This window comes from Cololabis saira, chromosome 18 (assembly GCF_033807715.1).
Source record: "Cololabis saira isolate AMF1-May2022 chromosome 18, fColSai1.1, whole genome shotgun sequence".
NCBI lineage: Eukaryota > Metazoa > Chordata > Actinopteri > Beloniformes > Belonidae > Cololabis > Cololabis saira.
Genome location: NC_084604.1, coordinates 37,378,090 through 37,392,178, shown reverse-complemented (window position 1 = coordinate 37,392,178; position 14,089 = coordinate 37,378,090). Strand labels below are relative to the sequence as shown.

The following is a 14,089-nucleotide window of genomic DNA, read 5'->3' as shown; positions in this document are numbered from 1 at the left end:
AAAGGAAATATGCACTTTGTTTACACTCTAATTATGTAAAATATATTTCTTCAGGATCTTTTCTTGAAATTTCTCGTTTTTTTTTCAAATTAGATAAGATACTTTTAATATCATTTTACAAAGATAAACAGAAACAAGTGTGTTTTTTTTATATTTCGCTTTTTTATAGGACATTTAATTAAAAGCTAAATCTTTCTTATTACATCCGAGAGTGTTTCTTTGTGATTTAGAGATTTTTCCAGTACAATTAAGTGTACTTATTTTTAAAAATTGGCGTGGATATTTACGCCAAGTGAAATTTTTCCTGCGAAAATATATAATAGTAGTCAGTTAATAAAAATAAACGACCGTCTACAAAGAAATAAAATCGGCAAATGCATTCTAGAAAACTAAAAAAAATTCGAAAACTGCTCTATTTGTGGAATAACGATGGATTTGTAAAGAAATATGTTATCGGATATGCTGCGATTCATGGCAATTATTTATGGCTTCCTTTTCAGTAAATTAACATTTCGGTTTTTGCGTTGGAAACATTTGACACCCCTGTAGATGAAAGTGAGGAAAAAGCGGTGTTGGACCTGCAGGACCCGACAGACTCGTGCACTCAGAACATCACAGACATGTTTACTCAGACTCCCGGAGCCGCTTACAAACGATTTTCACAGCTTTTAATGGACAGAAACAGAAACAATTGATTCCCTGATTGGATTTTTCAACCTGAACCAGCTGGTCTGCAGAACCGCATCATGCTTCGCCGCGGTCTGCATCGTCCCGCGTCATCGGCCGGGGGGTCGGAGGTCAGCGCCGCCGACCCCCACATCCTCCGGGAACCTCTCCTATAGTCCTGTAGTTCTGGGGGGGGTGGGGTAGCTAGCTAGTCAGCTAGGCTCACCTTCCAGCGCGGATTTAGCTTCGCTGACACCGATAAAAGAGGTTCCTGGCGGACGTCCAGCAGAGGTTTTTTTGTCCAGGTTTCCGGTTCCTGCACCTAAAGGCTGGATTATGGTTCTGCGTTAAATCCACGCCGAGCGTGCGCCGCGTCGCACACGCCACGCCACGCCGTGCCTGACGCGCACCTCCCAAAAAATGTAACTATGCGTCAAGAAGTCGAGAGACGGAGAGGGCTGTGATTGGTTCGCTTGGTAGCAACGCATTTCCGGTTCCGGTTCATGAAACAGTTGTGAACTTTCAACACTCTTTTCTTCGTGTGTGTGTGATTTTTTTTTTGTTTAGTTTTTTTTTTGCACGACAGTTGTCCTTATCTCTTTGATTCACTGTGACCGGAAAAGTCGGAAAAACCATTCCTAGTGCTCTGGGGGGGTATTGCACCGCGGCGAAATGGAGTGACGGAGAAGTCCGAGGGATTCACGGCAGCGTCACAGCAACGGCGTGTGCTCTGCGTTGGTGTAACGCAGAACCATAATCCAGGCTTTACGGACTCTGCACCTCCATGTTATCGATCAGGTTCTCCTTTTTCGTGAACTGCAGTTGTCTGATGGATCTCCACACCCCCACAAAGTTGTCGCTGACCGACGGGGCGGCGGTTGTCGGCGGAGGGTTGTTCTCCTTGTGAAGGTGTTCCCTCTGCATCTCCAGCACCTCGTCGTCCGTCATGACGCCGTACTTCCCATCGTCCCCGTCCTCGTGTCCGCTGTCCTCCGTCTGCACGTCTCCGTTCGACAGCCGGCCGATGGACTCTCCGGTCTCCGGTTCGCCGGGTCCACCGCCGCCGGATCCGTTCAGCGGCGGCTTCTCCTTGTACGGCTCGCCGTCCTGCGCCGCCGCGTCCTTGTCCGCCTTCTCCAGGTCCTCGTACGAGCTCTTCCTCTTGGTCTCGAAGTACTTGACCACGCAGTAGGTGACGGAGCCCACGGTGTTGACCACCACGCCGCCGATGAACAGCCCCGTGGGCGCCACGTCCTCGAAGGCCAGCATGCCCACGGTGATGGTGGCGATGCTCTTCACCACGCCCACGAAGCTGGTGGTCACGGCCGAGTTGATGTAGGTGCAGTGCAGCGTGGTGAAGTTCATGGCGCAGCCGATGAAGATGCAGAGCACGAAGATGGCGGTGATCTGCGGCACCTGCCAGCCCTCGTACGACCACATGTGCAGGGCGTCCATGGAGATGATGGAGCAGACCAGGAGCACCTGTAGGGGGCGACAACCGGAGACGGTTAAATGGAGTCGCGGTGGAAACTAGGGGTGTAACGATACACTAATCTCACAATACAATACACGATATTGAGGTCACGATAACGATACAATATTTTTTGTGATGCATCGAAATGAAAATTTGTGGCCGATAATATAAACACGTCAAAGTTGAAATGACGAGAAAAAAGTTGAAATGACGAGAAAAAAGTTGAAATGACGAGAAAAAAGTCAAAAAGTCGAGAGAAAAAAATCAAAATTTAGAGAAAAAAGTCAAAATGTCGAGAAAAAAGTCAAAATGTTGAGAAAAAAGTCAAAATGTTGAGAAAAAAGTCAAAAAGTCGAGAGAAAAAAATCAAAATTTAGAGAAAAAAGTCAAAATGTCGAGAAAAAAGTCGAAATGTTGAGAAAAAAGTCAAAATGTTGAGAAAAAAGTCAAAAAGTCGAGAGAAAAAAATCAAAATTTAGAGAAAAAAGTCGAAATGTTGAGAAAAAAGTCAAAATGTTGAGAAAAAAGTCAAAAAGTCGAGAGAAAAAAATCAAAATTTAGAGAAAAAAGTCAAAATGTCGAGAAAAAAGTAGAAATGTCGAGAAAAAAGTTGAAATGACGAGAAAAAAGTCGAAATGTTGAGAAAAAAGTCAAAATGTTGAGAAAAAAAGTCAAAATGTTGAGAAAAAAGTCAAAAAGTCGAGAGAAAAAAATCAAAATTTAGAGAAAAAAGTCAAAATGTCGAGAAAAAAGTCGAAATGTCAAGAAAAAAGTCAAAGTAAACGGAGTCCGGGGGGGGGGCGCGGTGGAAACTAGGGGTGTAACGATACACTAATCTCACAATACAATACACGATATTGAGGTCACGATAACGATGCAATATTTTTAGTGATGCACCGAAATGAAAATTTGTGGCCGATAATATAAACACTTGGCCGAATACCGAATAATACCGAACAATGGTTCTTCGCAGTTTTTCATTTATTTTGCCAATTTTTTCACCATTGCATAAATCAAATAAATGTGCAGTGAAATACCCGCCAGTCACAATTTGTCTTACTCTCTTACTTACAATTTTTTCTCATAATCCTTTTTCATTTTCTCCCGTTCAAATCCAATTAATCGGGTCACAGTGGGGCTGATCTCCGCAATTTGAAGCCTTGTATAATAATTGTAAAAATCTGGGTTATTTTCTTGGAGGATCTCTTCATATCAGACGGTGACGGTTCGTCACTGCATCTTAGTACGGGCCGTTTGCTCTGCACTCTCTCCCCGCAATGTGCGTCCCGTCACCGTCTTCATCACCAGCAGTTTCCCAAATCCAACTCAGCCTGGATCATTTCTCGTGTCCTCTGCTTTTTCCCACATCCAAGTAATGATCTGACATGCTGACATGTTTGCTGCATTAACACTGCTCGCTGTTCTCTGTTTGATTGCGTCACCACACGCCGTTATTAATTGTTTGTTTTTTTTCCCACTTATTCCATCGAAAGTGTTTTTTTGCTATTTTTGCAAACAATTTCGGTTACCGAACATTCGCTGCATCACTAGTAAAGATTGTGTGTGAGATGCCTTCTTCCATCTACTGCAAAACAAATCTACCTACAAGTACTAATAAAGTCAACTTGAACTTGAACTTGAACATGAAGGGAGGCTCCGTACCGGAGACGCCATGATGGTGATGGCGTACTGGGCCGTGAGGGGACCGTGCTCGCTGTCCACGGCCGTCTTCTGGATCACCACCAGGTAGGAGGCGTGGATGATCACGGCCAGGACGCCGGTCACGTAGCCGAACGGGTCGCCGGTGAGATCCCCGGCACCTGCAGGGAGAACGGACCGGTAAACATCACCATGATGGACAGAACCGGTTCTAACAGGATTCTCTAGACGTAGCCAGGGAGAACCACAGGATTTCATATCCGCTTTTTTGCAGACGATGTTGTCCTGTTGGCTTCATCAAATAGGTTAAATAACACTTTTGAAATATTTGTCAATCATATATCTGAAAGAAAGGAATGTTATATTTTAAAATAATATAAATTCCAGACAGAACAATGGAAATGTTGATGTTTTTCTTCTCTCTAACGTGTAAAATAAACTGAACCCAAACCAGGAAGAACAAAACAATACAGAATAATAGTGGACTTGTTGAAGTGTTAAACTATGGAAGAGGGCCAGGCAGGAGAAAAACAAAAATAATATTTTAGAGGAGGAAGATTCTTTTTTTATTATGCACTTTGAGAAAAAAGTCGAAATGTCGAGAAAAAAGTTGAAATGTCGAGAAAAAAGTCAAAACATTTTGTGAATAAAGTCGAAATATTGAGAAAAAAGGCGAAATTTCAACTTTATTCTTGAAGTGCACAATAAAAAAAAATCTTTAATAATATTTAATTTAATATTTAAAAATCGAAATTTTGAGAAAAAAGTTGAAATGACGAGAAAAAAGCCAAAATGTCGAGAAAATAGTCAAAAAGTCAAGAAAAAAGTTGAAATGTTGAGAAAAAAGTCAAAATGTCGAGAAAAAAGTAGAAATGTCAATAAAAAAGTCGAAAAGTCAAGAAGAAAGTCGAAATGTTGAGAATAAAGTCAAAATGTCGAGAAAAAAGTCGATTATTTTCGAAATTTCGACTTTATTCACGTAATGTCGACTATTCTTGAAATTGTATTTCAACTAATACTCTTCCGTAGTAAAACTCCGACTTTATGTTGTGTTTTTTCTAAATTAAAGGACCAAAACATTATCTTCTACCTTTCTTTTCCCCCCGTTGTACCGAGCTGCTAGCTAACCGTGCCTCCTGTGTACCGTTACACCCCCATGTCCGTCCGTCCGTCCAGAACTGGGTTTAACCTCATGTCACTCCAACATCTCCTCTTTAATGATTCTCTCATCAGCCGAGAGGCTATTTAAAGATTATATTTGTCGGATTGGCTTCCATGTAGCTTAATTACTGGAGGATTTATGTCTACTGGGGAGGGCGAGGTCGTTTTAATATGACCCGCCCAGCGCCGCGGCGGTGCTAACGGATGAGGTTTATAAACCTCTGCTGTTCTCGAAACTGCAGAATTCACTTCACCATCACTTCCTACAGCAGATTTATGTACGTTGGTTATGAACGTTGATGTTGTTCAGCAGCAGAAACAGTAAAACATTCATCATTACAGAGTTGTTTCATGATCAAGGGGTTTTTCCTGATTCAGACACTGAGCTTAAAGACTTTATCATCCGCGGTGACTAAATTTAAACAAAAGTCATGGCTTTTACAGTGAAAAACCCTGAGGCCGATCTAATGTTTATCATATGATCAGACGCAGTGCCTTAAGTGGGAAAAAATAAGTGCTGGTACTCTCCCCCTCCAGTCATACAAATATGGGACTATGTAAATTTGTGTATATATATATATATATATATATATATATATATATATATATATATATATATATATATATATATATATATATATATATATATAAACTCTCCCACTCTGTTAAAAACCTCCTGTGTTTACCTTCATATTTCCATTTGGCCGTGCATTTGGTCCCTCCAATTAAATTCCGTCACAACCATGAGCGCACCCGTATAGCTCAACGGGATGAGCAGGCGACTTGCGTACAGTGAACGCGGGTTCGATTCCAGTCGCGGCATATTTTGCACCCACTTCCGTTCCTACGAGTCTGTCTTTCACTGCACCTATCAAATAAAGTTGCAAGAGCCGCATGACACCGGCCAAAGAGCCGCATGCGGCTCGTGAGCCGCGGGTTGGCCAAGCGCCCCTTTACGTCTGTACGGCAAGCTTTGAGCATCAAAACACCTTAATCAACAAATCCAACCTGTAGACTTTGGGGAGATCGGGGGGAGTTACTGACTGATGGGGAATCTGGGAAGAACAGTACCGGTACGCGCCACACACAGTAAATAATTTCTGGTACGTTGATGGGTAAAATTTAGAAGTGCCGGTACTGCGTACCGCTCCGTACCGGCCCACTTAAAGCACTGATCAGACGGATGTTGTTACTTTTATAAATGGATACATAAAGCCCGGCCTGCGTCACAGTTTTAGTGTTGGAGGAGAAATGTTTATGAGCAAACGGCCAGAAACATCCAAAGATCCAAACATCAAAACCCAAGACCCAAACTAAAGATCCAAACTAAAGATCCAAACTAAAGATCCAAACTAAAGATTCAGACTAAAGATTCAGACTAAAGGTCCAAACCAAAGATCAGAACTAAAGATACAAACTAAACTAAAGATCTAAACTAAACTAAAGAGCTAAACTAAAGATTCAGACTAAAGGTCCAAACCAAACATCCAAACCAAACATCCAAACTAAAGATCCAAACTAAAGAAAGATCCAAACTAAAGATCCAAACTGAAGGTTTTGGGTAATTTTGATGTTTATTTTTATTACTTTTATTACTTTATTGTTTATTTTAAGTTCCTGTTTGTTTTTAATGGTTTAGCAGCTTGGTTAGTTTAAATGTGTTTCACAAATAAAGACTGATGAAAAAGTGTTTTATGAATCCACATTAATTTAGTCTCTCTTTATTTCTGCAGGTCTGATCAGACTTTTATTCTATCTCTGTATATGTGTGTGTGTGTGTGTGTGTGTGTGTGTGTGTGTGTGTGTGTGTGTGTGTGTGTGTGTGTGTGTGTGTGTGTGTGTGTTTACCAGCCATGACGGCCCCCCCGGTGGTGATGAGCACGGCCGTTGCCACGCCGACAGAGGGCACCCCGTTCCTGAGGACACACACCCCGATGCTGAGCGTGAAGAGCGGCAGGCAGCGCTTGAACACCACGTACATGGGCAGGCTGAGGCCGCGCAGGGACCAGAGGGTCAGGGTGGACTGGAGGGTGGACAGGATACACACCGACGCAAACTCCTGCAGATACACACACACACACACCAGAGGGTCAGGGTGGACTGGAGGGTGGACAGGATACACACCGACGCAAACTCCTGCAGACACACACACACACACACACACACCAGAGGGTCAGGGTGGACTGGAGGGTGGACAGGATACACACCGACGCAAACTCCTGTAACACACACACACACCAGAGGGTCAGGGTGGACAGGATACACACCGACGCAAACTCCTGCAGATACACACACACACACACACACACACACACACCAGAGGGTCAGGGTGGACAGGATACACACCGACGCAAACTCCTGTAAACACACACACACACACACACCAGAGGGTCAGGGTGGACAGGATACACACCGACGCAAACTACTAAACACACACATGTACATATACACACACAGACACACACACACACACAGGCATGTGTGGAGCCACGCAGGAGAAAAATAAAAACTAGACACAAAATTCCCTGGAAATGTTGAAGTGCCACGGGACTACTGCCGGATGATTGCAATTTTGATGACATTCCCTATATCAAAAAATTCAAAAGTTATTGTAGAAAATAGGAACTATCACATATCGGGGCCAATTTTCACCAATGAAGGTCAAAGCCTCAAAACCGAGTCCGATGACACCACCCACGACTCTGTATGTCAAACCATTCAAAAGTTATTGCAGAAAATAGGGATCGACCAATCAGAAGAAGGGGCGGGGCTCATTTGCACCAATTATGGTTCAAAACCGAGTCCGATGACACCACCCACGAGTCTCTAGGCGTCTCCAGCTTTCAGGTTAAAGTATATGAAGGCTTTAATGACTGAGTCATGTGACCAGTTCTGGCTGACTAGCTGACTTCTGGTTGCCCCGGAAACAAGAACCTCTCTTCAGAACCTTCCGGTTTGGCTGTGAGAAAAACCCAGATTTTGGCTCCTGACAAGGTCTCAAATCACTCCGAATTGTGATCAAACCGTAGCTCGTAGCAGAAAAACAAAAACATCGTGAGACACACAGAACCCGGCAGATTCTGACAATCTTAATTTTATTCAGGTATTCCTTAAAATGAGTGAGTAAGCCCAGTGCGAAGACAGAGTGAGATTCTTTTGAAGAAAACGTTTGATTACATTACAGTGAATGGGGACTGAGACAGGTATTGGAGCCACTTTAGGCCCCCCCCCCCCCGTTTAAATGTTGTGCATACCCCGCCTGTCAAAGTCACATTTTATGAATCCCAACACCTATGTCTACATTCTGACCAAAAATTATTTGTCTCCTTTTTACGGTTTGGCCGTGAGCTCGAGTTACAAATAAAAATTCAGGTTATTTTTTACTGCTTCTCACACTCTACCAACCGACATTCCGCATTCTATATTTGACGAAAAAGGGATTTTCAGTCGTCGCTTGTGTGCTCTTATCTTGAAAAGTGTACATCTTAGGAAAAAACTGTTTGGTGTTTTGGAGAGAGAAGAGAAGTTTTCCTCCGTTTTGAAGTTTGAATGACATTTCTACGTGCAGGTATGAGAGAGCTAGGTGCCTCAGAAAAAAGGTGAATTTTGGCTTTTTTTTAACCTCCTCCCACCCACAGTGTAACATTCCGCGCCACACACATACATGGGAAAATCTCCCCATTAGTTTGGAAATTTGGAAATTTTTTTGCATTTCGGGCGAAAACTATTTGTGGGATCGCTCTGAAAATTCAAAGGGCTGTAGTTAAATTCAGGGCCTACAAATTTCTTTTTTTTTTTTTTTTTTTTTTTTTTTTCCTTTTCCTACAAATTTCTAAATCGGTTCAGAATTTTTAGAGTAACGGTGTGCGAGTGGTGAGGCCCCAAAGTTCTCCCAATGCGTTCCGGAGGCCCAAAAAGCGCACGTTTTCACACGTTGCACAAAAAGTGCACACCAATTGTTAATAAAAGTCAAACCAGTCGATTCCCGATTAGGGTGCACCTTTCTACGTTTTTACTTTTCGCGTTTTCTCAAAGCTGCGGGACTAGTTACACACCGAAGTTTATACGGAAGAATAAATAATAAGCCTGAGCAATATAGATAGTGTCTCTGGTTCAGCCGTAGCACTAATAATATTTTAGAGGAGGAAGATTTTTTTTTCATTATGCACTTTGAGAAAAAAGTCGAAATGTCGAGAAAAAAGTTGAAATGTCGAGAAAAAAGTCAAAACCATTTGTGAATAAAGTCGAAATATCGAGAAAAAAATCCAGATCTACAGCAGCTTCTCTCAGACCGACCAGGACCAAGTCCAGGTCCTGCTGATCCTCCCGACCAATCAGTGACCAGCCAGCCTGTCAATCACCCAGCCCACCTGTCAATCACCCAACCCACCTGTCAATCATCCAGCCCACCTGTCAATCATTCAGACCACCTGTCAATCACCAGCTGGGCAGAAAGAAGGATCAGCAGAGATGTGAAACGCTAACAGAGGTGAGGATTCGTGTTTAGAGACAATGTCAGCAAATCCATCCATCCATCATCCATCCATCCTTTTTTTTTCTTCTTCCGGCTCTCGACGAAGGCGGACGCTTTTTCTGCTCTCTCCCTTATCTATCTGCCCTGCTGCTGCTTTGTTTGTCTCGTCTTCAGAGTCTCTTCTTTTCACTCCTCCGAAACTCTACAATCATGGAATTGATTAACTGGTCTCTCAGCACAATTGACCAAATTTTTGCGACCAGAAGTCAGGGGGTAAGGGAGCCCTCCTGCCCCGATGGGACATTTTTTGCTGGATACACAATGGATTCCTACAAATACTGGAAGCCTTTGTGTCTCAAGATTCTGACTGTCGAGGATGTTGAAGATGCTTCATAATTGGATTTATGATAGCAGGATTTCTCTTGATCATCCTCCTGATCAGAGGAGGGGGATTCCTGGTGTACGGACAAACACGTAAGTCGTCGACAGCTGTTCTGGCTCTTTCAGAGCTGCCGGACGTGGCCGAAGGATCAAGCAAGGCGATCAACGCTCAGACTTTAACGTTGGGGGAGCAAAGCCGTAAGCTGGATGCGATTCTCGAACAGAATTGCAGGCTAGCGGCGTCTTTGAGCTCATTGGCAAGATGGATAACACCTTGGAGAAGTTGGAAGCTCGGCTTGGTGGAAATTGATCACAAATTTGTCTGATTGGAGTCGCAATTGATGAACCAGAGACTGTTTTTTCAATATAATTGTTGATTCTATAATCTGGCCTTGACAGAGCGGTCCTGGCCGATCGCTCTGGTCACAATCTTCCTGGTGGAATGTAAACAAGATGGCTCTGCCCCCACTAACCCTCCCCTCTCCCACGAACACCTGCGGATCCCTGTTTTCAGAACTGTACGAGCCGCCTGATAACATCAAGGACATTTGGCTGAGAGCAGCTCTGGGCGAAGGTTCACGGACGGACTCATCGCTTCACAGACAGACACTGTGTGCTGCTGAGGTGTTTTATGCACCTTGATACTGTGTATATATTCAGTGTGAAGATGTATTTTTTTCTCCCCACCCCCCCTATCCTAATGTTACCCTTTGGAAAACGGGCGCACAATTCCATCGTGTCGCCGCCGGTGTATCCGAAGTCAAAAACAGTTTTCTAAGATGACTTAATGAACCTGATTCTGATTCTGATCCATCATCCATCCATCCTTCCATCCATCATCCATCATCCATCTTTCCATCCATCCATCTTTCTCTCCATCCATCTATATCATCCACCCATCATCCATCCATCCTTCCATCCATCCATCTTTCCATCCATCCATCTTTCTCTCCATCCATCCATCCATCCATCCATCTATATCATCCACCCATCATCCATCCATCCATCTTTCCATCCATCCATCTTTCTCTCCATCCATCCATCCATCCATCTATATCATCCACCCATCATCCATCCATCCATCCATCCATCTTTCTCTCCATCCATCCATCCATCTATATCATCCATCCATCCATCCATCCATCTTTCTCTCCATCCATCCATCCATCCATCCATCATCCATCCATCATCCATCCATTCATCATCCATCCATCCATTCATCATCCATGCATCCATCCATCAATCCATCCATCCATCCATCCATCCATCATCCATCCATCATCCATCCATTCATCATCCATCCATCCATTCATCATCCATCATCCATCCATCCATCTTCCATCCATCCATCCATCCATCTTCCATCCATCCATCATCCATCCATCATCCATCCATTCATCATCCATCATCCATCCATCCATCTTCCATCCATCCATCCATCCATCTTCCATCCATCCATCCATCCATCCATCCATCTTCCATCCATCCATCCATCCATCTTCCATCCATCCATCCATCCATCCATCTTCCATCCATCCATCCATCATCCATCCATCCATCATCCATCCATCCATCCATCCATCCATCTTCCATCCATCCATCCATCCATTCATCCATCCATTCATCATCCATCCATCCATCCATCCATCCATCCATCTTCCATCCATCCATCCATCCATCTTCCATCCATTCATCATCCATCCATCCATTCATCATCCATCTTCCATCCATCCATCCATCCATCTTCCATCCATCCATCAAACGTCCACATATTTCATGTCCATCGTTACGTTTCATTCAACTTTTTATGAACCACGTCAGATAAAATTATCTGAAGCAACAAATGAATAAACCAGTAGGGGGCGTGACCTTTGAGGCCTTGAGTGACAGCTGTACAGAAATGCTGATTAGGACCAACATCTCTGAGTCGTGTTGTTGTTACATAACAATGACTAATAAAGATCTAATCTATTAACCCTCTGGAAGAACATTAATCACCATTTTCTGTTTTAACTCCAAACTGTTCCTGCTCCTAATTAAACAGGTTTAAATCCAGATCTACTGGACTTTTATTCATGGTTTTGGCTCCAGGTTGAACCGTCTTCCACAAATAACCGAACAAATATAAAAGTTTGTGAAAAAACAGAATCCTGTAATCCGAATACGAACATTAATCGGACTATAGTTTTCATAACCGAGCTTACTACCGCAATAATCCAGATATTTATTTAATATATGAAATAAATGAGCTTCAGAACATTAATCATGACGTATCAGTCATTTCTAAAGGAGCTCCCTGATTGCTGTAAATGTCTTTATCGATATCATCATTTATTTATTAATAATTAAACAATTAAACAAACTTCTTGTAAATGTCTGATTTTAGATCCTAAACCCGGAGAAACGACCCGGAGGCTTTGGTTTTATGAGCTCAGCTCTAATAAAGTCATAATAAAAAAACAGATAATAAATAATAAACCCAGATCTGATCTCAGAGACCGGCGGCGGTGAGGAGCTTTATTCTGAAAAACTCTTCTGGTCTTTATTCATTTGCGCATTAAACAGTTATTACACTGTCAGAACACAGTAATATTGAATAACTGCCAGATATTGAAAGTTATCTTTTGGAATTTTTTGGCACATTTGACAATTCTACAGCAATAAAATCAAAATAAATCCACGCAGGTGGCCTGAATGTAATTACAGATATACAGGGGTTAAAATCGGACTTTGCGATAATTAACTCCCCCGAACTTAGAAAATTACGTTTTCTCCCTCCGCAGGAATAAAAATGATTGTCTTTGAGAACTTTTAGTCACGTATTTACCCTTTATTTTTACTTTTAAACCCGATTTAATCTCCAAAAATAGTGAACCCTGTAATCAGAATACGGCCATTAATCAGACTATTAGTCTTCATAGCCGAGCTGTGTTTGTGTTGGATGATTTCCAGTTATCATAGTAATAAATATGAAGTATCAGTCATTTCTAAAGGACGTCCCTGATTGCTGTAAATGTCTTTATCGATAATTTCACATAATTAAACAAACTTCTTGTAAATATTTCTTTTTTAAAACCGGAGAAACGGCCAGAGGCTTTGGTTTTATGAGCTCAGCTCTAATAAAGTCAGTAAAACCCAGATCTGATCTCAGAGACCCGGCGGCGGTGAGGAGCTTTTATTCTGAAAAACTATTCTGCGTATTTATTCATTTGCGCATTAATAATATTAATAATACATTTTATTTTTTAAAGGCGCCTTTCTTGGAACTCAAGGTCGCCACACAGCACGTTAAAAAAGAAAACCAGCAGAATACATTTTAAAAAACATTTAAAAAAAAGCATTTAGAGGTAAGAAATAAAAAAAACATTTAAAAAATTGGACTTAAATCGGATTTCATGAGAATTAACTCCTCTGAAGTCACGTTTTCTCCCTCCGCAGGAAGGATATTTATTTTCTTTGAGAACTTTTTTTTTTTCAAGCTTTTTTTTCCTAGAAGAACTTTTTAAACCGATTAAATCTCCAACTCCGCAGCAGTTACGCGCGGATGCGTCCGCCGCATCCTCGATTCCGCTGCTTGATTTTGCAGATTTATTCATCTTTTATCCATCTATTATCGGTTTCTGGCGGGGAGGGGAAGGGTTTTCCCCGAGTGGTTCTCCCCGGCCCCAGCACCGGTACCTTGGACAGCTGCAGGCTGAACGCCGGGATGTCCACCTTGCCGAGCCGCCGCAGCGTCTCCAGCGCGACCGCCGCCGTGAAGCTGGTGAGGAACTGGATGAGCGTGAGGAAGTTGAAGTGGTAGTTGCTGATCAGGAACTTGAGCAGGATGTTCAGGGAGCCGGAGAACACGCCGTGCGCCACGGCCACGGAGATGCCCAGCAGCCGGCTCTTGACCACTTCCATGGCCGGCGGAGGAGAGCCGAGGTCCGGGGAGAAAGTTCGGCTCGGGTCCGGGGACGCAGCGTTTTTACGCACCGAAGGATGAGAGGATGGAGGGAGGGGGAGAGAGAAAAAGAAGGAGAGTAAACTCTGTTTGGCTGCAGTTGTTCCTCCGTTAGGGAGTCCGGTAGATCCAGGGGTGATGCGGAGAGAGAGAAGAGGAGGATGAGGGAGAGGAGGATGAGGAGGAGGAGGAGAAGAGCTTTGCAGCAGAGGGAATTCTGCTGCTGCCGCAGCGCCTTTTGGCTGAGAGGGGAGGGGGCGGGGCTAGCGGGGTGACGTCACAACTGAGCTCTCGGAGCGAGGAGTTCCCCAGTTGGAGGAGGAGAGGAATT

At 43.2% G+C, this 14,089-nt stretch overlaps 1 protein-coding gene across 1 annotated transcript; it reads right to left on the bottom strand.

Annotated features, from left to right (window-relative positions):
- Positions 1-378: 378 nt before the first annotated feature.
- On the bottom strand, positions 379-13,952 carry slc35d3 (solute carrier family 35 member D3). Its single transcript, XM_061746953.1, has 4 exons — positions 13,494-13,952; positions 6,809-7,019; positions 3,803-3,960; positions 379-2,148 (listed from the first exon to the last, which is right to left on the bottom strand). Exons 1-4 carry the CDS (start codon positions 13,716-13,718, stop codon positions 1,432-1,434), a joined length of 1,311 nt encoding a protein of 436 aa, XP_061602937.1. The 5' UTR covers positions 13,719-13,952; the 3' UTR covers positions 379-1,431.
- Between the last annotated feature and the right edge of the window lie 137 nt (positions 13,953-14,089).